Source organism: Limanda limanda, chromosome 8, assembly GCF_963576545.1.
Source record: "Limanda limanda chromosome 8, fLimLim1.1, whole genome shotgun sequence".
In the NCBI taxonomy this organism is placed as follows: domain Eukaryota; kingdom Metazoa; phylum Chordata; class Actinopteri; order Pleuronectiformes; family Pleuronectidae; genus Limanda; species Limanda limanda.
In genome coordinates, this window is record NC_083643.1 from 19,159,242 (window position 1) to 19,183,753 (window position 24,512).

At 40.7% G+C, this 24,512-nt stretch overlaps 1 protein-coding gene across 1 annotated transcript; it reads right to left on the reverse strand.

Annotated features, from left to right (window-relative positions):
• Positions 1–1,039: 1,039 nt before the first annotated feature.
• Positions 1,040–24,224, reverse strand: tasor2 (transcription activation suppressor family member 2). Its single transcript, XM_061075835.1, has 22 exons — positions 23,804–24,224; positions 23,340–23,488; positions 23,035–23,130; positions 22,882–22,954; positions 21,207–21,298; positions 20,979–21,116; positions 20,076–20,209; positions 19,962–19,978; positions 19,531–19,630; positions 19,335–19,429; positions 19,101–19,207; positions 18,490–18,562; positions 18,328–18,399; positions 16,115–18,178; positions 15,041–15,785; positions 14,468–14,930; positions 5,304–8,687; positions 3,551–3,673; positions 3,313–3,466; positions 3,095–3,200; positions 2,159–2,340; positions 1,040–1,959 (listed from the first exon to the last, which is right to left on the reverse strand). Exons 1-22 carry the CDS (start codon positions 23,829–23,831, stop codon positions 1,865–1,867), a joined length of 8,490 nt encoding a protein of 2,829 aa, XP_060931818.1. The 5' UTR covers positions 23,832–24,224; the 3' UTR covers positions 1,040–1,864.
• Positions 24,225–24,512: the final 288 nt, after the last annotated feature.

Below are 24,512 nucleotides of genomic sequence, written 5' to 3' on the forward strand. Positions count from 1 at the left end.
CTGGAGTATATAAAAATGTCTGCTGCTTAATTTGCATTACAATCAGGTTCTTTCTTTTATGACTCTTTAAGTAAATACAAATAATAGGGGGATCTGCTCATTCTGCAGTATCATTACAAATAGGGATGCACCGTTATGGAAATTCTTGGCTGAAACCAATACCGATGTTTAAAACAACTATCTAGCCCGATAGCCGATATTTGTTTATTTTGTTTTTGTTGGTATTCATTCACCCTTTTGTGCCAGGAAAATAATTAAATAATTATTTAAAAAGCACTATTTTAAATTATAACCGCCCTCTATCACTCTTATCTTTTAATGAGCACAAATTCAATCAGATTTATGAAACAATCTTTAGTTTAACTAAACTTTATTTAATATAACCTTCTGTTAAAGAAGACATCCAGCTAAATAGCCTTTATAACTTTCAATCACCAGTGCACAGTCTCTCTGTTGCAAACAGAAATGGTCAGTATCTTGTCTTGTCACAGTATCATGGTCAGTAACTCAGTCTCGGTTTTCCCTTTTTGTTGTATTTATCAATTTCATAAATAATTTGAATATGTTGGCATACTCTATTTTACCAAGTTTACATACATTTTTGGATCTGCTCTTCATATTTCATCTGTTTCGTCACATGTTTCTTATAACCTCAGTGTTGTGCGCTTCTGTGAAAACCATTTTTATTCTCAGCGAGGCCCTCTCCTGGTTAAATATAGTTTTTTATAAATTCCCATTGCAAAATGTCTGTAAAATAACTCTAAATACCACACTTTTGGATGGTGCAATATTGCTTAGTTTTAAAATCGTGTAAAACACAAGTAAAAGTTCTCTGTCACTTCTGTCGAACACAGATGGGAGCAAATAAGGTTCATCTCCACAGTGCAACATACACAACGGATAAGAGACTGAAGGCCGCTCAAACAGATAAACACTGCATTGCAGTACTGGTATTGTATTCACTATTGGTGTATAACCTTTTTATTGGCTCATGCCCAAAACAACAATTAAAGAAGAGCTACAGTCATTTTTAATAAATCAACCAATAAATGCAATGTTTATTTTACAGTATTAAATCCATTATAGAAGAAATTATATAATGTAGAGAAAACAAACATTTAAAGCAATTTACTCTGATAGAACCAAACTGGAGTTTTACTTACAAAAGCTAAATCCAAAGACAGCTTTGTTGATCTGAAAAATTTATGATAATTCTACTATTCTGAACTACTATTGCAAACAAAATTTAACAACATGCAAGATATTTAGCATTTAAAAATAATAATGCTGTTATTTTTTGCTCCAACAGGAGTTAAGAATCACCGTACAAAAAATGTAACACACGACTGCCAAACAGCCAAATTTGCTTTGCTGCCAGGTCTAAACAAAGTATTGCAAAGTGTTTGATAAAATCGTAGTGAACCTTTTGACAACAAAAATATTATCTTCATACAAACATGAATACAGATTGTGATACAATTGTATAAAGTCAGAGTTATAAGCTAGAAGACGATATTTACTGATATCAAATGTCTGTCTTTGAAACTTTATAATTTACAACATAAATATAATACAAAATTAATACAGTATGTACAGCACACTGGCATCATTGTCACTCAATTCATTAACTGAATGATAACTGACTTAACAAATAAACATACAGAGAAGCCTGTTAAAACAGATCAAGAGGTATTGCTGCACACACCCTAAGGTGAACATAAGTACATGTATGTGTATTTATGCAGTATGTCTGAAATCACTTATAATCTCTAGTACCAATTTTTCCTCACATCCAGTGAGTAATTAATTGTTGTGTACTTTAGATGAAGCGAAAGTCCATCAGATGTTTTCAGGTCAGAAAACATCATAACAATGTTTCACTTGGAGACTTTGTCAGGAAAGAGTTCACGGTCATTGTTAAAATTCCGTTTCTCCCAAATGCACCGTCTGTTGTTGCATCTGTAAGAACAAGAAATCCACATTATTCCTTTTGTACGGATACAAAACCAAAACACAGGTAAACTCAACTTTTTTATACTGAAAGTATTCACTTAAATAAAATATCAGATGTTCCTCGCAAACAATCCCTTAAAAATAAAAGCACATGACTAATTGAATGTCAAAGCACGGTGAAAATATTAATTCAATAGGATCTCACCAGTTATAAATAAAGGATAACGGGCTGATATATTCTGGACCTGCAAGCGAACCAAACATGAGAGATAGTCAGGCTGATCTCTTGATGTGTGGTCACACTTGTGGTAAGGCAAGAACTCAAGTATCCCACTGTCCTGGCAAGAGTTTAAGAAGCACTTCTTTTCTTTTGCCTCGGAATTCAACCTGAATGTGGGAGAAAGAAAATAATATTCAGACAACCAGTGCATGTTGTTATGTTTTAATTAGAATAAAAGTCAGCTTAGTTGCAGTTGTCATGATACTGCATGTAAATGCTAGCAAGGGAAAACACTGAAGTTTAATAACACATTTTGACGGAATAGGGATCTTTGATGAAAATTACTTTTGAAGATGAAACAATGACTTCTTTTGTTTCTCCAAAGTGCAACATACACAGCAAAAGCATTGGAGACTGGTAAGATAAACCATTACCACAATCTCCTGAGCTGTGTTTATCAAGTGTCTTCTACCAAAGGATTCATACAGACAAAGACTTGGACCTTCAGGATCAATTTTGGAGGAAAGAACTGTTCCCCTTCTGAATATTAAATAAATGTTACGACTGACATTATATATTTTATATCTGCAACTGTGAAGTATGTATTGTGATTGTGTGAATAAGTTTGTATAAAGGTTAACGTACATAAAAGAAGAAAAAAGTCATGAACTTGTTGTGTGTTGTTTATAATTTACATCCTTTTCTTCCTTTCGGTTTATTAGGCAGATTTCTTTTACTTAATATTAGCTACTTCTATGGTCCAAGATTTAATATAGTGCTTTATTTGTTGTCTTTTGTTAGATTATGGAAAACGTTAATGTATAAACTAAATAAAAAGGTCTTCTAGAACAGCTGTGTCATGTCACATAGGGAAGTGAGAAGCAAGTTATTTTTATATTTTCCTTCCAAAGTGGCTCGTACCTCGCATTTTCTTTCAGCCGACGACTGTCTCTGTAGTGTAACATCCATTTCCACTTCCCTGTTCTGCCCAGCTCTTGCAAGATGTCGGAGCATTTTTTCATGTCGCCTAAACATTCATACAAATTAAGAAGATTAATTACACATGTACAGATATACTAGATACACTAGTCTAAGCTGCTCACATAATAAGATCTCACACAACAACATAGTCCACTTACAAAGACTGAGGGACTCCAGTGCTGCATTGTCAAACATTAGAAAACCTCCCCGTGTGAAGAGCTCCTGGTGGGTGAGATTCACAACATCATCTGGTTCATCTATTCCAGCAAACTGCACGCCTGGTGACTTCTTTAACTCCAGCAAATGTGGGACCTTAGATTTAAGAGAGCAGAGTCATTAATTCATTATCTACCACAAACGTCCCTATGTGATCTTTAACAGTAGATGATCAGTTACCTTGCAAATGTGCTCTGCAATGTCTTCATTCCTGAGGATGATGAGAAGAGATGAAGAACTACCTTCCCCAAGGAAGAACTTGGATGGCTGTATGGAAGTATGGCCCACTGACTCCAACTGTGCCTTAAAAAGAAAGGAGAAATCACAAAACGTTAAAAGCAAATTTCCTTTAGTCCTACACTGCATAAACACATTCCCTTGACTTTCTGTTATATATTTTAGGACAGCAAACCTGTATAGGGCTAATTAAGTTATGTTCTGTGATACAATCAAACTCTACAAAATTTCAAATATTTCAGTGCACCTTGTGGCGTGACGGGAACAGGCTCTAACAAGTCTCATAGACTGTATAAGATGCATGTCCATTTCTTCCCATTGCAAAAACAATTAAGCCAAAATATGTCAGATACAAACACTTGCCCTGGTGATGTCATGTATTGCCAACACTGCACAAATATCATGATCAAGGAGTTGAGCTGTGGTACAGAGGTATTGTCCAAACACCCAACCAACTGATTATGAGTCAATTACCTCTGTCAATTATGATGTCTCAGCCATTAGCGTCAAAACACCAATCAAAACCAAGCGTATCACTGAATTGAGCAGTTGCACATGTCAGTGGGATCAGAACAACCTAAAATGACAGAAACTCTTTGTATACTAATTAGTTTGCCTCATGTCCCATCCGCTTACTCGCAGTGGGCATGATTTATGACCCAAACTGCAGGCAGCCATGATAAAATGAGATGTTTTGGTTTTACTTAAAAGAAGGTGTCAAGTCATCCTTCTTCTTAAACAATCAGTGATGTGTCCTTTAATAAATATAAGTAAGCTAGTTGCTTCATTTACAAAGTAACCCCCTCTGCAGACACGCTGAGGGACTTAACTTGAAGGTCAGTTCTATTTTTACCATATCCTGACCTGCAGGAAAACAGGTCGTGTTTAACTTGTCACACATATATAACAAGAACATTTCCTCACACAGGCTGTCAAGTGATACTGAGAGATATAACTTACAAACAACAAAATGCAGATAAAACAGACAAACTACACTGAGGTGCTTTATGTTTCGGTAATCTGTGTCCATGCTTAAATCCATTGGTTGGTTTGAGATTTATAGGAAAAGACTAGAACTGTAGCAAATGATTACTTTCATTTTGGTTTATACAATATTGAAACAACCTTGCAAAGTCCCTATCACGTGGTAGCTGCCGTCATCACATGTTTTGTTTAGACAGACATTGCATGATAAAGAAAACGGAATCGTTTACATTATTACTTGAGACATGACCAAAATTACTACCAAATCAAATTAGTTTATTATAATATTATCAATGGTTGATACCATTTCTGTTTAATGCCTTATCAATAAATCAAAAAATTGCTTTTAAGCCATAGAGAGACGCCACTATCTTTTCTACATGTTGGAAAGTTCCGGTGTAGACAAATCAAGTACCTGAGAAAATGATTGTTCTGCAGAAGCTGAGAAATGTGCATGGACATTTAGTTATTTTTTCCCTATTCAAACAACCACCCATCTCCATCAAGGAGTAGACAACAACTCAGGACAGGCCCTTTTAGTAAAGGGAAGGAATAATAAATGTTAATGTTTTAACAATAAATTGTCAGAAAATACATTATAGTGGAATAAACCTTTAATGGCTCTAGGAATGCAGGCTACAGACAAAACAATCCAGAACAATAAAGTTAACAGAAATACTTCATCAATATTTCTTTGAAAACTTGGTCTTACCTTGGTTTCCTCAAAGACGGCATCGTCTGACGTTGCCAATATGTAGAATCTGTACTTTGTTTTACAGGATTTCTTCACAACTGAATTCAGTTTACTTCGAAAGCTCTCGTCCATCTCTCTCTTCATTTGATCACAGAAGTCGAAAGGGTTACTTGGTTCAATGTTTTTGTAACCTCTGTTAATTGAGTGCTCGGGTCTCAATGGGGCCTTTTGGGCACCACAAATGCCATCCATCATTGCCTCGTAAAGAATAGCACTGTTTGCAGTGACAACAGATACATCCGCATGCTCCTTGAGGATATCTGTTTTTTGGGATAGGTTTTGAGGATGCATAGTCTTTTCATCCTCTGTGTTTTTCCTGTCAGACATGTCAACCTTGATTTTTTGTCCAGCGAGTGAGGGTGCGTCCAAGAGATCCAGAGAATCCTCCTGCTCCTCCAGGCTTGAAAAGTGCACAGTCAAAGGACTAGCACAAGAGTCCTCTGTATCCTGTTCACTTAGCTGTCCTCTCTTACTCCTTTTCAATAGTAGTTTCATTTGGTCAGAGAAGATAAGACACTCCTGTTCCATTGACACCTGTGTGGGGTCATCCTCTAGGCATCTTCGCGAAATCTCCTCCAGAAAAGAATATGGTCTTTTCCGACAAGTGTTAAAAACTGTGCACATGAGAGAAGTGTTTGGTCCAGGAATGAGATTTTCTTCTGTAATGTTGGTGTCGTAGTCATCCCCAAATAAAGTTGATGATTCTGAGCCATCTTTCTGATCCACTTTAGGGTTCTCTTTAACTGTTTCCCCAACTTTCTCAGGTAAACTATGTGCAAAGAAACCTTGGTGTTGATCACTTTTTGACAATTCAACCGACTGCTTGGACAGAGCTGATGAAAGAATCATACTCCCTATTTGGCACTTATCAGGAGGATCTAAATGTGCAAAAGTAGCTTCATCTGAGTTACAGTCATTAACAATCGACAGTTGATAACTTTTGGTAGAAAACTCACTGAACTTTGGATTTTCATCATTTAGTCCAGAATTTTCTATGAAACATTCTGTCTTCTCCAAGGGCATGGTGGTTGGTGGGGCATAGGTGGGAGAGTACTCAATTTGTCCATCTTTAGAGCTATGATCTGATTGACTTCCATCATTCTTAGAGGGTTTCACAGCCATGACAGGACGCTGATTGCATGAACCAGGTCCATCATTTAAATTGGACTCTGAAGTTGTCTTATGCCCATCTTGGTCAATATTTGGTTCAACGGTTTGCAAACACTGAGCAGAGGGAGTAGATCTATAGGGATGACAATAATCGTTCCCTATAGAGGTGTCCTTTGTTATATCTGTTCTTTCAAAACTGTGTTGAGGAAGTGGGGAGTCTTTGTTCTGTTGCTGCAATTGAACACCAAGTACTTCCTCAAGCTTATTTTTGAAAGATGATACAAGGTGACCTGAAGATTCTTCTTTGGGCAGTTCTTGTGAGGTAGAAGTTGACACCAGCAATGGCTTTAAATTGCCTAATTTCTTGTCCATAATGTCAGCTGAAGAAGTAGAGAGGTGCTTGCTGCTGAGGTTAGGCTTTTGATCAAGGCTGTTTTTTGCATCAGTTGTTTCAATCTGGTTAGATTTGTTTGTACGTTTTGAAATGGATAGAAAGGTTTCTAGACATTTCAGAACATTTAGAGTTCTTTGTTCATCAGAATGATGAACGTAGTGAGGGCTGGGATCCCTATGAACTCTAGATGGGTAACAGAGCTTTTGCTCAAGAGGCTTCTCAAGATTTAGAGGTGTTGAGCTTCTGCTTAGACATCTTGATGTAATGTTAATGCAGGTTTTTTCAGTACTGCCGCCAGGTACAGAACAAGGTATGCACGGCACCTCATCCAAAGTTGGAGTAGGGCACCTGTTATCAGCCTCACTGCCAAAGACTAATGGCTGGTTGGTTTCGCCTACATCAAGAAGTGATATTTTGCCAGCATTCGCTTCCTCTTCTTTACGGTCCATAATAGAAGAACTTGATACCGCTGTGGGCTTGTCAAGCTGTGCAGTTTCACTGTTCAATGGTATTCCTTCATGGCCTTGAATGTCCATCTTGCCTTGTGGGTGGGAGATATGTAGTTGTACTATATCTGATGCAATAAATGGAATTACCTCACTGTGAGATTTTTCCAAGTCCTCATTTGTTATGTTCATTTTGAGATTTGTTTCTTTAGTCGATGCCTCTTCAGCCTCATCTTTTTTAATAACCTCAGACAGAGGTGAGTGAGACTGGTGATGAAATGATTCTTCTTGAGATGCGTTATTGTCCTTTCTCTCCAACACAACTGATTTGGTTTTCTGATCATCAGGATCATCATTACCGCTCATCTTCAAACTGTCCTCTGTCTGGGGGATAAACCCAGCTGTGGAGGAACCATTTAAAGAACAAGTGCTCTCATCGGGTATGAGTAACACTGCCTTCTGACACGATGCCTTCTCTGCTAAACAAGTGTATGTTACTGGGTTTTCCTCATCTGCAGATTCATCACAAAAAGGTTCATTTTCATGTGGAGTGCAAGGAGCTTCTTCTGAAATAGCATGTTCATCTGTCAAAGCACTTTCATTTGCACAAGGTTTTCTCAACTGTGCATCATGGCAGGCTTGAGGTGGTTGCTCATCAAATTGTGCTTGGCGACTACAATCTGTAAAACAATCCTGAACTGACACAAGGCCGTCGCATTTCCTAGGTAACGACTGATCACTCAAATCAATGGCCTTTGATACGCAATCAAGTTGATCCTCTTTTCCACAGTTGTCTTCTTCAGCAGCATTTGCAGTCTGGCCAGGTGATACTGGTTTAGGTCCCTCCCTCGATAACTGCTTTTCATTTTCAAAACTATATCCATTGCAACCAATACCCAATTGCTGCTTTGTAGAGTCATCCCATTTGTGAATCCGTTTTGGGGAAGGTTGTACATCCTTTTCTTGGAATGGGGTCTCTTTCACTTCCCATTTTTCACCATCTTTAGGTAGAATTTCATCATCCTCATCTATACAAAGCACTCCTTCTTTGTCGGATTCTGCCTCCTCGTCAGTCATGGATTTGGGTGAAACCTTTGCTTGTTTTGGAACCAAACCTAACCTATTGTTCTCACGTGTCTTCTCTTTGTTGCGTTCATGTAACAAAAAGCCGATCAAAAATGGGGTTTGAAGATTTCCTGTCCAGATTGAAACACTTTTTATCTCTTCTCGTCCGTGAGTGAATGATCCATCATGTCCAAAAGATGGTTTATCAATGCAATCCAGGCAGTCAGCTTTTTGTGAAGGACTACTAGTTTCTTCCTTTCCATAGTTGCGTCTGAGATCATTCACCACGTTAATAGTCTCGGTCACGTGTACCATCGGTTTGTAACACTGGAAAAGAAAGAGAAAACAGAACAAAGGAATTAAATGTTACGCCCATTTTATTTTTCATTGAGTAAAAGCTTTGAGCATTTTGCGAATTCAGTATTCAATGTTTTAAAGGCCAATTTGGCAATTTATGCAACTGCAATTCAAAAAAGGAATCCTGTAAAAGATAATAACAAATGGTAGCTACACCAATTATAATAGAAATGTTAATCAATACTAACAGACGTATGAGGCTAAATAATTGTTTCCTGACATGCAGCAAATAATAATTATCTTTTATGATGAAAACCACAATAATCTCAACTACAAATGCCAAATCCAAGAAAACGGCTTAAGATAACAATTTAAACTAGGGCTACGTTGTAGCACTAACGGGCCCGAGCACACGCGCGTTTCAAGTCTGTCGCGGTCGGGGAAAAGACAGCGTTCGATGACCAAGCGCTCGTCTCCGCGTTGCATGGGTTTTTTTGCACTGCGGCAAGGATAAACGCTTCACTTCCTGTAGCCAGCAGGTGGCGCTGTGATTTTAAGTCATGGTGTCTTTGTAGATGTCATCAGGTCGCGACTCTTGTCTTACATGCTTAGTTTGGACTTGATTGAACCAAATATGCCTGAGATACAGAAGCTCGTGTTTCGATGGCGTGTAATCAAACTTTGACGCCAGGCTACGGTCACAAGGAATGACGAAATGTTAAAATTCCAATAACTTTAGATCTCCATCTTGTTGTGAAGACACTCATCTAAATTTTAAGTTGATCTGATGAAAGCCCTACGACAAGTATGTCAAAGTAAATATGCTGAATATGGCCAAAATGGCCACCAAATCCAAAATGGCGGGCTTCCTGTTTACTCTAACATATCTATCCAAGAGACTTATTTCTTTGTCATGAAAAGACACATGTCCCCGTCGATTTTCGTAGCTGTAGGCCAATCATAGTGCCAGGGCTGCCCTTTAGGGGGCGCTAGTCAGTTATTTTGCCACGCCCATTCCTTAAACCCATCTGACAGCTTTCGGGGGGGGCTGTTGACACACACATGTAGTTTGAGGGAGATTGAACCTTGAACACGGAAGTTATAGCAATTTCGTGTGTCATGGCGAGTTGATGAACTTTGATGCCACGCCATTAATATGGCGTTTGACGAAAAGTCACAGTAATCTTATATCTTCATTATCAATCCCTTGAGACCCATTCGCCACAGTTTGACATGGTTGCGCAAAGTGGATGAGGAGAAATACTTCCAAGTGTAAGACGTACAAAAAACAAGACATTTCCTGCTGCCACCAGGGGGCGCTGTGCTTTTAAGTCACGATTTCTGTGTTTATGTCTTTGGGTCGCGACTCTTGTCTTATGTGTCTAGTTTGGACTCGATTGGACCAAATATGTCCGAGATACAGACGCCCGTGTTTTGATGGCGTTTAATCAAACTTTGACGCCAGGCCACGGCCACACGCTCTGGTGAAAAGTTGATCTTTTGATAACTTTAGATCTCCATCTTGTGATGACACTCGTCTAAATTTTAAGTTGATCCGATGAAAGCTGTACGACAAGTACATCAAAGTAAAAATGTGGAATATGGCAAAAATGGCCACTAAATCCAAAATAGCGGACTTCCTGTTGCGTTTTTCATAATGCTCCGAGAGGCTTTCTTGTGCGTCTCGTCATGATACACAATGTTCTTTATTTTCGTGAGGAACGGTTAAAGCTAACTGAGGGGGCTTTCCGTAGGTGGCGCTGTTGAGCTATTTTGCCACGCCCATTTCAAATTACTCCAGAATACGTCAATTTCCACCACTCTCTAATTTACTGCAAACTTTAGAAAGTTTTTGAGCATGGGAAAGCCCTCAAAAAGCCCTTTCACCACGCTCAGAATAATCCTTTCAATTTCAATAGGGCCTCCCACCGGAGGTGCTCGGGCCCTAACTAGGGCTACGTTGTAGCACTAACGGGCCCGAGCACACGCGCGTTTCAAGTCTGTCGCGGTCGGGGAAGAGACAGCGTTCAATGACCAAGTGTCGTCTCCGCGTTGCATGGTTTTTTTTGCACTGCGGCAAGGATAAACGCTTCACTTCCTGTAGCCAGCAGGTGGCACTGTGATTTTAAGTCATGGTGTCTTTGTAGATGTCTTCAGGTCGCGACTCTTGTCTTACATGCCTAGTTTGGACTTGATTGAATCAAATATGCCTGAGATACAGAAGTTTGTATTTCGATGGCGTGTAATCAAACTTTGACGCCAGGCTACGGTCACAAGGAAAGACGAAATGTTAAAATTCCAATAACTTTAGATCTCCATCTTGTTGTGAAGACACTCATCTAAATTTTAAGTTGATCTGATGAAAGCCCTACGACAAGTATGTCAAAGTAAATATGCTGAATATGGCCAAAATGGCCACCAAATTCAAAATGGCGGGCTTCCTGTTTACTCTAGCATATCTATCGAAGATACTTATTTCTTTGTCATGAAAAGACACATGTCCCCGTCGATTTTCGTAGCTGTAGGCCAATCATAGTGCCAGGGCTGCCCTTTAGGGGGCGCTAGTCAGTTAATTTGCCACGCCCATTCCTTAAACCCATCTGACAGCTTTCAGGGGGGGCTGTTGATACACACATGTAGTTTAAGGGCGATTGAACCTTGAACACCGAAGTTATAGCAATTTCGTGTGTCATGGCGAGTTGATGAACTTTGATGCGACGCCATTAATATGGCATTTGACGAAAAGTCACAGTAATCTTATACCCTCATTATCAATGCCTTGAGACTCATTCGCCACAGTTTGACATGGTTGTGCAAAGTGGATGAGGAGGAATACTTCCAAGTGTAAGACGTACCAAAATCAAGACATTTCCTGTTGCCACCAGGGGGCGCTGTGATTTTAAGTCACGATTTATGTGTTGATGTCTCCAGGTCGCGACTCTTGTCTTATGTGTCTAGTTTGGACTTGATTGAACCGAATATGTCCGAGATACAGACGCCGGTGTTTTGATGGCGTTTAATCAAACTTTGACGCAACGCCACGGTCACACGCTCTGATGAAAAGTTGATCTTTTGATAACTTTAGATCTCCATATTGTTGTGATTAGACTCGTCTAAATTTTAAGTTGATCCGATGAAAGCTGTACGACAAGTACATCAAAGTAAAAATGTGGAATATGGCAAAAATGGCCACTAAATCCAAAATGGCGGACTTCCTGTTGCGTTTTTCATAATGCTCCAAGAGGCTTTCTTGTGCGTCTCGTCATGATACACAATTGTCTTTATTTTCGTGAGGACCGGTTAAAGCTAACTGAGGGGGCTTTCCGTAGGTGGCGCTGTTGAGCTATTTTGCCACGCCCATTTCAAATTACTCCAGAATACGTCACTTTTCACCACTCTCTAATTTACTGCAAACTTTAGAAAGTTTTTGAGCATGGGAAAGCCCTCAAAAAGCCCTTTCACTACGCTCAGAATAATCCTTTCAATTTCAATGGGGCCTCCCACCGGAGGTGCTCGGGCCCTAAAAATTTGCAGTCCAGCTGTTGAATGTGCGCATTACTAGAGTACAGCACAATAACTAAACCTGATCAGCACTAAATAAGTACACAAGCTTACTACTTTCACTAACTTAAAGTTTGACTTGTTGCCTGCTCTTGACTTGGTGTAAAATATTCAAATAGTCAAGCAGGGATCCCATACTGTGTTCACATCAAATTCTCCTGGATTTATACAGACCTTATACTAAGTGACTAGGTGGATAAAGTCAGCAAGAACTGTGACATGTCTTACTGGGACATTTGAGTTCACGCATGCATCTCTTCCAAAGAAAATACAGAGGATCTGCGGAGTCCAGTGCATATCAGTAAGCAGCTTTAGAAGTAAAGTGTTATGATTATATCATGCTAAATTAGGTTCAGAATTTGAGGGTTATTTGGGTTATTTCTTGACAAGCTTTACATGATCTAGGGTTAGGGGTTTTGTACAGAGAAAATTCCATTCTTTCTCCATCTTTCCATTGCTGCATCTCCTCTATCTTAACACTTGGTTTTAGCTCATGTGTCTTTAAGGGCCCCCTCTTCCCATACAGCGCTGCTCTGATTGGTCAGCTAGCCCTCTCTGTTGTGCTGGTTACTGCTTCCAACATGTATAGGAAATTTCAGCCTGTGTGCTTTACCTGGCTATGCTAGCAGGAGTGCAAGACTAGCCGTTAGGCATGCATAATGCAAATGTGGGCAAATGTGATGTTGTGGGGAATCGTGATGCCCGGATGTATCAGTTGCATTACTGACAAGGTGTTTCAGGAGCTTAAGGAGCACTGTTTTCTTTGGGGGAGAAGATCTCCCCTTACCATGGACCTTTGTTTTTTTTAACTTTATAGACATTTTACATGAACCCAAACAACACTCTAGTGAAAAGGGAAAAGTGAACAAGCATAATATGTCTCCCCTAAGCCTAAATGGTGCAACTGGCGTAACGATAAGTTTGGATTCAAGATTATCCAGTTAGGATTTACTTAGCCTAAAGGCCGGCGCATGCTTCTGCGTTTTCAGGGGAACGGCCCTTCCGGGCCGTGAGGGGCCCTTCCGGGCCCCTCACGGCCCTTCCTACGTCCTTACGTGCGTCGGCCAATTTTTCTAACTAGACGGCAAAGCCCCGCAAGCGTCACCCGGCCGCGAGGGCTGTGATTGGTCTGCTGACTACATCATTTCCAGAGTCGCATTTCCGGTTCATGCCCGGAAACCACGGAAGATTTAGTAGAACGAATATGGACCAGATAGAAGAGCACTTGGCAGAAGAGATCCGACACTATGTCCACTAGTATAACCCGTCACTAACCGGCGGATTTTTCCGCCAGAAAAAGGCTCTGCGGAGCCGCCGTGGCGATGTAAATAAATCGCTCTTCTTCGTGCAACACACGAAGAAGAGCCGACTTCGACAAAAAACATTACTGCGCCTAGTGTTCTGGCGGGGAATTGCATGGCAACACGCGCAACGGTTGGAGAACCATGAAAGACAACGAGTCCTGCGTTACAGCTGCGTGCCTGCGGGCCCCTGACGACGCAGAAGCATGCGCCGGCCTTAAGACCTAGCCTGGGTGCCAGACGAACTTAGCCCCGCCCCCAACATTTTTTGGTGGGGAAGTTCGGTCTGGAGTCACTCCATTGGGGAGAAATTATGCTCCTAACAGAAGCTGTTCGGACCAATCACATTGTCAGGGCGGGCTTTATACGATGATGGACAGATGATCAACCATAGATATGTGATCAGCAGTTACGTAATCAACTACGTCTTCAAACAGCGCTTGGGTTGACTTTGTTTTCCACAAACATGCCTGCCGCTGGAGAGCTGAGATGTGTAGATGCTGCCATTGAGTCTGTTTTAGGAGACATCGACAGCGCACTAATTTTGAAAGAGGAACGCGATCAAGGCATTTTTAGATGTAAAAGATGCTTTTGCCGTCCTTCCTACGGGATTCGGGAAAAGTTTAATTTATCAGCTAGCCCCGATGCGTCGCTCAACATACATTGCTCTGATTTGGTTGTAGGTCTATCCAATTGAGCAAAGACGCATTTTTTTCCCTGGAGCGGTTGAAACACGCCCCATAATCACAGCCCAATGGAGTGGTCTCAGACTCATATTCTGACTAGAATTGAGTATGACAACGTCAGGCTACCTAAGACCAGGAGAAAGACAACTTGGCGCATCTGGCCCCTAGTCCTTCAAATATCACCCCCACTGTCTGAAGATCATGGTTAAAATATGACGTGTAATAGTTTGCCTTCAGTACAACATTAACTTTAGAAACAAACCTGTAATGTTCTTGCTTCCTGTAGTCCCACCGATGTCTTGGGTGTATTCAATATGTCACTTGCTTCTTTCAGTTCACTGGATTTCTCACAGTTGATTTGTGGATCTAATGTGACAGTCTCTGCACGAGAATTTCTCAGTGACAAGTCCAAAATCCCAGATCCTTGGTCAAAGAAAAAGTTGTCATTTTTGCTGAGGTCCAAAACTTTTGAAGTTGAAGGGTCCTGAGAGTCAGTTCCACTTGGGAAAGCACCAACGAAATTTGCCCTGTTCTCAGACTGAGCTGGTGGTGATACTATTTCACAGGACATTTCCAAAGAATCACTCTCTTCTGAACAAAGGTTTGTAAAGTTCGAGTCATCTTGAAAGGATCTGGCTGTTGACCGGCTGTAAAACAGACCTATCCACATGTGGACGATGAGTCGTAACTCATCACTGATGTCTTGAACTGAGGAATCCCACGGCCTATCAAAAATGGGAAATGTGTAAACATGAGCTCTTCAAGTTAAATATCTCTTCATGTCTAAATGATGTGAAAAGTAATTCTTTGTATAAATAAGTAACAACATACATACCCATGCAAGGCTCGGACGACAGCTCTGCCCTTAGAGACACTAGCAAACTTGCTGTCTCTGCTGAAGTCATAGTTTTCCTTCCATTGTCTGGTGACCGTGACAGATTTATCCTTATTAACAATGGTGCGTGAGTGCCTGAAATTTTCCCTGCGTTCCAAACACTTTTTCTGGTATTCTGAAGTCCCGTAATGGTTGCGTTCATGTCTGTCTTCCTGACCAAAAGTGGGGCGAACAGTATGATCTCTACTCAAGTGTTGTTGATGGTGCAGCAATCTGGTAGAACCGTTTAAAGGGGTTACCCGGAAGGTTGTACCTGGCAAACCCAACAGCAGAGAGAAAGACGAGGGCAATGAGTAACCATGTTCTTTCGATATCAAACCAACCAATTCCCTGTCTTCCACAGGGGGGCTTGATGAAGAAGTCTCAAGAGACTGAATGAATCTAGCAGCAGGCTTTCTAAGCAGAGAATGAAGAAGTGACTCTTGTCCAGCACTGGGAACATCTTTTCTAAGGCCACACTTCTTGAAACTTGTCTCAGGTTTTCCCTCAAGAGCTGGTTGAGGTGGAACCTTGTCAATACTGGCACTTAGAGCCAAGTCAGCAAGTAAGTTCAAAGCTTCAGTAGATGAGCCATCATTGTTCAATTTTTCCACATCAGTCTTCTTGACAGAATTATCCCTAAAATCCTCTTTGGGTTTGAGTTTGTCAGTGGGTAAACGAGTTGGGGTTTGAAAATGCAACCACCCTGTGAAGATTAAACAGAGGAGAAAAAATAAAGTACATATATTAGTGTAAGGAACTTGCCACCAACATCTGAACTGCTGTTTAAATCGTGTCTGTCAAGCAATACTTTGGGTTTCAGATGGATAGGACTGGCAAAAATGCAGAAAAAGCAAGAGCAGAGCAAAAGCAATTAATTAGCCATGCACAGATAGCATTGTGAGGACAGTTGCAGAAGCCACAGAGCCAAGAAAATGTCAGTTATTTTCAAGGTCCTTTACAATATTCAACAGATTACACAAATTAAACCAAAAACATGCATTCCAAATCTTAGAATTTTAAAATATGACTTACATTTCTTTTTGATATTGTCTTCAGAGATGCCTTGATGCTTTTTGAGCATCTTAATCCTACCCCTTCTTGTGAAGATTGATGTAGAACTTTGTAGGACTTGAGATTGTTTGTTTGAAAGGGCTTGTTCTTGTGTATCTGAGGAGTCTTCCTTAAATTGAGAGACCTGAACCTCACTCTTTTGTACCTTATCTGGGTTCTCTTTCGGGGTCAGGCCTAGGGCATATGCAAAACGAGGGTCCACTGATTGCATGTTTGTCACTTCGTTGACATCCACATTAGTGTCCTGGACACTGGTCAAGGCCTCCAATGCCTCTGCATCATCTTTGCCCTCCTTGAGAAGAGGCTTGGCGTGGGCAATACCTGGCGTTGTTCCCTTGGACACAAGGACATTGTTTTTTCTCGCCGTTAACAGAACTTTTAGTTTACTCAAATCAAATTCACCCTTTTTTGCACACTTTCCTGTGAGGAGAGGACCAGTTTCTTTAACTTCTGTTGGAGGAGTGTCTGTGCCATCATTCTTTGAGGAATGCTCACTACTCACTGGATGCAAAGGCAATGAACAATTGTCTGATTGTCTAAACAGGCTATTTTCATTTTTTGTAAAACTGGCCTCAATGTTGTCAAAAAGATTCCTTCCATCCGTATTGTCCACTGCTGTTAATGGCACCGTGTTTGACTCTTGCTCCATTTCGACTTTTTTGTGATCGTTCACAGCGGCATCAACCAACCTTTTCTCAGCGCACTGTTCATCAAGTGTACATTGAAACTTATGCTTTAAAGACTGAATCTGTTCAGGAACAGCCACAGCGCCATGAGGAACCAAGATCCTTCCACATTCACTGATAACAGGCTTCAATTCCCAGCGCAAGGTTTTCCTTCTCTGGGGACAAAGTTCAAGACCCATTGAAATGGCGTCCTCCGAGCTCTGCAGTGCAGGGTCAGTTTTTTTCTCCTCTGCTACAGATAAACCATCAGTAACCCATCTCACCTTCTTATTTTTGGATAAAAGTTTTCCAAAATTGCATTTTCGACTTAATTTTCTCCGATCAATATTCCATAGATTGTTCAACTGTGAGTCGCCAGATGATTCAGTTTCAACACAAGCTTTAGTCGTCCTTTTCAGTCTGAGCCAGACTTTGGAACGCCCAATACGCACTTTCCTTCGTTTTGTTTCTGGGCTGTTGGTGACCGCTGGGCAATCTATAGGTTTAATTTTGACCGTCTTATGCAGTGAGTTGACTCCTGCTGTTTGTAATTTGGCTGAGGAAAAGCCAGACATCTGAAAATCATCTTGCTTTGCTGCTGTCATAGAACTGATCACATTTAAACCTTCATCAGTGACAGTTTTCTCTGCTGATGTGATGCTGACAATCAGCTCTGCTGACATGTCATCTGATGTCGGGGGGGATAAGGGAGTTTTTGCCCCCGTTTCAAATGTTTTGCTCAGTGCAGTCAGGTCAGATTTTGAATTGTCTTCAGTTGCATCTTCTGCTTGCAAATCCTTTGGTACAATATTCTGAGGTCCAGTTATGAAATCAGCTTGTGCTCCAGTGCTTATAAGAATGTTCTCCACAGATGGATCAGCATTTACAGGAGATTTCTGGTCTGTCAACTGGTCTTCTGAGCCCATGCCAATAGGATTGGTTGGTGCCTCCTCAGGAAATGACAGACAGTAGATATTGTCCTCGAGGTCTTGCTCCCCCTCTTCAGCTGCCAGGATTTCTGAAGCCACGGACACCGGCAGTTGAAAGGAGACTGGTTTGCTCATGTATGACTTGAAGCTTTGTTGTGCTCTGTCAGTCCATTCCGGGGACGAGTAGAGGTGTCTGTGGTCATCCAGCACATCATACTGATCTGGAAAGAGGCTGACTTCTCTTGATGGAGTTAAGTCCAACCCAGGGTTTATCAGTTCTGCGTAGCTCTGCATGTGCTGCCTCAACACGTCACAAAGTTCTTCAGTTGAGTTGAGGGCTGTTTTCTCAACTACACCCTCTGCATAACTTAGCACTGGTAGAACCTGAAGGATTTCAGATGAAATGGTTGCCTTCTTCTGTCCAGATGTGCCTGTGGTGGAAAAAAATAGGAAAAAATACTTCTTAATCTCTGGTTTGACCTTAAAACAAAACAAACTACAACTGTCACTGAGTTGGGTTATTGTCATTGAAATTAAGGGGTGAGTAAAAACACGAGATGAAAGTGAATGCATGGTGTACCTCTCTTTACGACCCGTGAGCCTGGAAAAATAAACATGCCTTGCAGGACCTCAGATGCATTCAGAGCATTATCTAAAAAAACAGAATGATTACTTGAATTATGTAGTTGATAAAAGATTGCATCATATGTCACTGTTCATAATCATAATTTTCATATCTTACCATCGATTGGGGGGAAATGGGATGAGTGCAACAGGATAAGAAAACCACCATCCTTCAGTGGAACAGTGAGAGCCTGAGCAAAAAAAAAAGAGTCAGTTACTTAATTGAATTGTTACCTCTGCCTAGGCGGTTGTGTTTTCATCCATGTCTGTTTAATATTTAGCAATGTGAAGCAAAAACTATTAAAACCATTCCATAAAACTATGTGGAGAGATGAGGCATGAGCCGAGACTAAATTCAATAGTGGAGAGGATCCAGATAAACAGGCAGGTTCAGGATTTCTTTAACATGGCGAGAGGTCCGCGCTCTCCGAGTGCTCTTCCAGATGGTTTGTTTGATTGTTTATCTGTCAGCACTTTCTTTTACTATGTTTTATGACAGGCAGGAAAGTTCCAGAGCCAAAACCATGACTTGAAAGCGCAACATAACTGCAGTCCATTCACTGATTTAGTCAATTGACGGGAGGATTCTACATTGCTTGACAAATTCAACTAGTTTAAGTATGGTTCTTTCGCCAAAGTGAAAAAACAATGTTATATATTCCTTTTACATTTTTGGTATGAAAGACAAAGCATTTTAATGTCTGAAAGATCTGTAATAAAAAGACTCACAAGATCTTTCTCCTTGATCTCCTGCAGAAGTGGAGAGAGTGAGTTTGTATCTTTCGCCTCAGAAGGAACCAGCTCATACAGACTGCAGTATAAGCCACCGAGAAAGACTGAAAGAAAGCAAAAGAGCCAAAATCATTAATATATATGAATTAAATCCAAGAATTGTGTTGCACATTCATTTGAAATGTAACTCCTGGACAATACATCATTTTTTTCTGATATCTGGAAACCCACCTTCAGCAGAGAAGCAGTTTTCAAAGGCAGCCTTTGGCAACAGCTGCGTCAGATCTAACATGGAAATGGCTCTCTCAACTTTGACCACTGGAGGCCTTAAACAGAAAAACAAAGACAAAGAGAAAATTAGTTATTAAATTTAAGTCTAAGGTAATAAAGACAGCAGCACAAACTTCTCTTTGCACGTTTAACTTACAGTTTTATAGGAATCAGTGCCCCTTTGGTGGACCTCAACCCAACATCATAGGACTGGGTGCCTATCTGAAGCTGACCCCTCCAGGCCATGTAATCACGAACTGAAATAAAATCAGATACAATGACTATTAATAGATAGATGCATGTTAATTTCAGTTTATTAGTAAATTAAAACACCCATAGGGCACTTATTAGGTATACCTGGGAAATTATACATTAAGTCGTGCATGTAAACCATGACAGAGCTGTTTTACTTGACATGCAAATAACCGATAAAGCCATTATTTAAATTTGAAGGTGTAAATTTATTTACATGAACAATATATTTCAAGACTGGCACACTTTGGCTGCGGCTGAATTACTATTATAAGTAATAAACCTTATGGAATTGCTATTGTACTGAATTTGCTGGATTTGCTGGATTTTACTTACCCAGTTTTTTCTTTTCACTGAAAAGAGAAATCAGGAAACAAGTTATCAAATATTCTTGACTTGTATTGTTGATACAGGCAGAACGGATTTTGTGCTGCCATCATGTTACAGTACCTTGTAGCCTGTGGTGTCACAAGTATTGCTTTTGTGTCCGTATATGAAAATGATACAATAGCAAAAGGAACGGCAGCACTGGGAGATAGAGCTGTTTCACTGCTTCCCTCATCCAACAGCTCATATAAGTAATACTGCAAAGACAAAACAAAAGGCTTTTGAGCTACCTTCATTCTTTCTTTCGTCACATACTTTGTCAAATATTAAGGTGCTCAGCAATACTGTGCTAACAAGGATGCATATAGACAAAGAGATAAAGACACTTGAGCTGCTTTCAGACATGCACTGAACTCCGGATAATTTCAACTGCAAATGTCCGAGTCAGTTGCTGCGGACACTCTCCAGAGTTCGCCAGCCCCCTCGTAAAAACTCCAGATAATGTCCACAATAATGTCCAATGAGCGGAGGCAGAAAACGGTGTGAAATTGGAAATGCAAGACGAGATTTAAGAGCTTTTGGTGATGAGGGCAGACACTGGTGTCGATGTGCTGTGAACATGTGATTTCCATTTAGGAATTTATGGGTGCATGCTGTGCCATCCCTTTGAGATATTTCTGTTGTTGTGAAAGTTTTTCACATGTGAAAGGGAACATCCTTAATGTGCAAAAAAAATCCAGTGTTCATGTCTGAAAACGGCTATAGATGCCACTACAACAACATCTGACGACTTAAACAATACTAGTATCGGGTGCCTCTTTTTTATGAAATCAAAAGACCGTGTTACGATGTTACTTGCATGCATTAACATTTCCTTTACGTTTGAATTGGTGGAAAACAAAGAGGTGGGCAATATCTAACAGAATAACTGTTATCACTGGAATCAAATCATGTCCTTAGTTAAGCACATCTCCAAGATAAACTATCTGTTGACATTTCAGCACTCAGTCACATGCCTCTTCTTACCTGGGTTCTCTCAAAAGCAAGAAAGGAGCTGGTTTTGGAAGATACTGAGGACAACTCTCCTGACTCATGGCAGTCAAACCCCACTGTGGGTGCTGTGAAATTCTGGGTGTAGTTCTCTGGAACCCTCTTAACTCTGCCCTGGTGGAAACAACATACGACAAGGATTTAGCTCGTAAAACATTATGTAATAATAATTACATTTCAAAGTTCCCATTTTTTTTAGAATACCTTTGTCAGCCTGATGATGGCAACGTATCCGGATTTCCCTTGATACCAGCGATTCAGATCCAAACAGTCAGAGTACATAGATATGTAAACACCTGAGTAGACACAGGAAACTTTCACTTGATGTGTTTTCCGGTAATAACACGGGGACACACACAGATTTGAATACAGATTTGAATACATTATAACAAACTACAATGTAACTACACATAACTTGTGACTTTCAAAAACAACTGAACAGCACACACCTTTAAAAAGGAATGTCTCAACTGTCAAGGACACACCACACGTTTAACAGCTTTCTGAATTACCTCACCCACTGAATGACAGATCATTTACATGTGACATCATTTAATCCTCAATCGGTAACAATAAGAAACTTTTAAAGAACAATTTACAACTGGAAAGTTTCGAATATTATAGATACTTTAAGCTTCACTGTACAAGTAAGAACACATATTACTTTATACTGATCAGGGCCATACACTTAATTCGTATTTTCTACAAAGCCACTCAGTAAACTTTATTCATTCCACAACATCTTTCAGATATTAAAATGTAGAGATAATAAGATCTACAAAAGAAGAAGTAGAAGAAAAAGGCAATGACTAGTTTGGCAGGTTTGGTGGGTCTATTATAAACCCTCACCTTAAGTCTCCTGTCAAAGTGATGCAAGTAACATGACAGTAAACAATACTACAAGTATAACCTGCCCAAATGTCTCTGAAAATCCATAAAGCTTATTTGTAGTCCTAGTAGGAAATATGTTATATCACGTTTGGGATCTGGACAAGTACTCAAACAGATCCAAACACAAATGGATGTTCGGTAACAGTGCAACGTTGCTACATTTAATTACATGTGACACAACAGGGTTCTTGTTTTCATGGTCGTAATATTATACTACTGTTCGCTGAAAAACAGAGTCATTAAAAAAGGGACTTTGACCAGTGTTTGCAATTTACAACATCCACACTTCAAGCAGCCTGGGCCAGGCAGAGGTCATCTGAAAATATAAACACATGTAGATGTGCAGAGATGCTGGTGTACACATGTCTGACCAGGTGGAAGTATTTGCACAGGTCTAACACGGCAACTCTTTGACTTGCAACATTTCTAAATGGAGGTTAAGAGGCAAAACTTTTTAACAAAACATGTCACAGTTAAATGAGATTTAAAAAAAATGTTGCACTGAGCAGTGAAACTGGCTGCACATACTGTCTCTCCTCCTCCTTCCAACACACTTCTATACACCAAATTACAGTTTCTGTTTCACAACAAGTATTCTTCCACTTTCATTTCTAAACAATCATACAGCTCCTCTACTTGCTTTCACTTTTAAAAGGCAGTGGATCCCCATGCACTCAACATGGACTATTCCTTAGCCTCATCTGCACTACAAACACTCTGAACGGCATAGATGCATCGATAATAACCTGGACACGGCGATCAAGGTAATGACTCCATAAAATAATTTAAATCAAAAAGAAAGATTTCATGGATAAGTTGCTTATGATCCGATGCCCATTGTTTACTAATCCTACAAGGGCATCATCTGGAATAGAAACCGAAACGCTTGTTTTTGTTGGGTGAGCTCTTCAATAGGGAACTGTCAAGGTGACCTTACCGCTGGTTGACCAAGTGACAAATTGATGAAGTGAAACAAATCAGAACTTACCTTTGGAGGGATCTCCCAGAGTGGTGCATGCACTCTTTCCTGTGAGGAGGCCAGTTTCTCCGAACGAATGAGCCTTTAAGAAAATACAAATGAAAAATCAGCGAGCTCTGGAGCAGTTACTGTCTCAGATGAGTCATCACAGCAAATCTGTACCTGGTTGACGTCATCAAACAGCAAGAACCCAAAGGTCTCCTTCAAATCCTCTTCTGAATATCCTGCTTCACTTCTCCTTGCTCGGAACGCATTATACTAAAAGATCAAAAAACAATGTTGCCGTAACTTTTTAATTAAAAACAGATGATGCAATGACAAAAAATATAATATACTTAACATAATACAAATACTTTGACAATTGTTTTAAATAGTAGTCATCGAATGTTGTACGGTGCTGTTATGTTAACGAATTGAAGTCAGAGCATTCCATGACATTGGATTGGTGGGATCAGATTTGGACTAACCTTCTCCTCCAGTGGCTCATTCTTGATCAACACTGCGGACTTATACTTGAAGGACTGCTTCGACTCCTCATACAAGTACGCACTTTGAAGGGGATCCAGAATCCTGCTTTGAAAGTCGTCTGAAGAGTCCGGCACGGGCACCAAAACACCTACAAGTGAACACAAACCACCACAGCGTGACACAGGGTGAACCACGGGACACTGGGCGAAGTTACACACAGTTGCGTTTTCGCTTTCTGCGAGCGGAAAAAAGTTCCACCAGGCTGGGACTATTTGTCCTGAGAGACACGACACAAGCGCCACGTCCTTCCCCGTGGAGTCATAGGACATTTATATTATATCTAATAATATATAATATATTCATATAACAATACAGGTGAGGTATAGTGGGGGTGTACACACTCAAGTCACACCGGTACATAAAATTTAAAGTTTCAGGAGGAGAAAGTGTGTGTCACCCTTACGCGCAGCACCGACTTGTCCACTTTCCATCGCTGGATTTATGAAATCTGTCGCTCTCCTTTTGCCATTCGCTGAAAACTCTTGTTTCTTCTTTTACACATAACCACAGACGTGTTGAAAAGTGGTGTTGAGCGTGTTGTCGTGTCCGCCGAACCTCTCAGAGTCACTGGAGCTTTCGCCGTGGTTTCGACAGACATGTTAATGCGAAAGAACCAGGAAGTTACAGAAGAGAGCCCGGAGAAACCCACGCAGGACCGATTCTATCCGCTCAGGTTGTCACGTCGTGTCGTCTCCCGGGTTGGACACACTGGCTGCGGGTGGATTCTCCTCGGGTACCGACGTGCTTCGTGGGTCAGCGGCTCGGCTCTGGTAGAGTCCCTTCGAAAAGGAAACAGAAACCTACGGAGGAGACAGCCTCCATTTTGAAAGTCAACGCAGGACTGCGGCGGTGGTGGCGGTGGTGGGGCGGGAGCGTGTGTGCGTGCGTGTGTGCGTGCGTGCGTGCGTGCGTGCGTGTGTGCGTGCGTGTGTGCGTGTCTCTGCTGTTCACTTGTCCTTTGCTTCCTCTGCCTCGACGACTGAATCATCACAAGCAAGACGATCTGACCTGTGTTTCTATGGTTTCTACACTGACGTGCCACAACACGTGTCACGACTTGGAGGATTAAACACTGGATTCTGCCATGAAGAGAAAGTTGAGATAACAGTGGC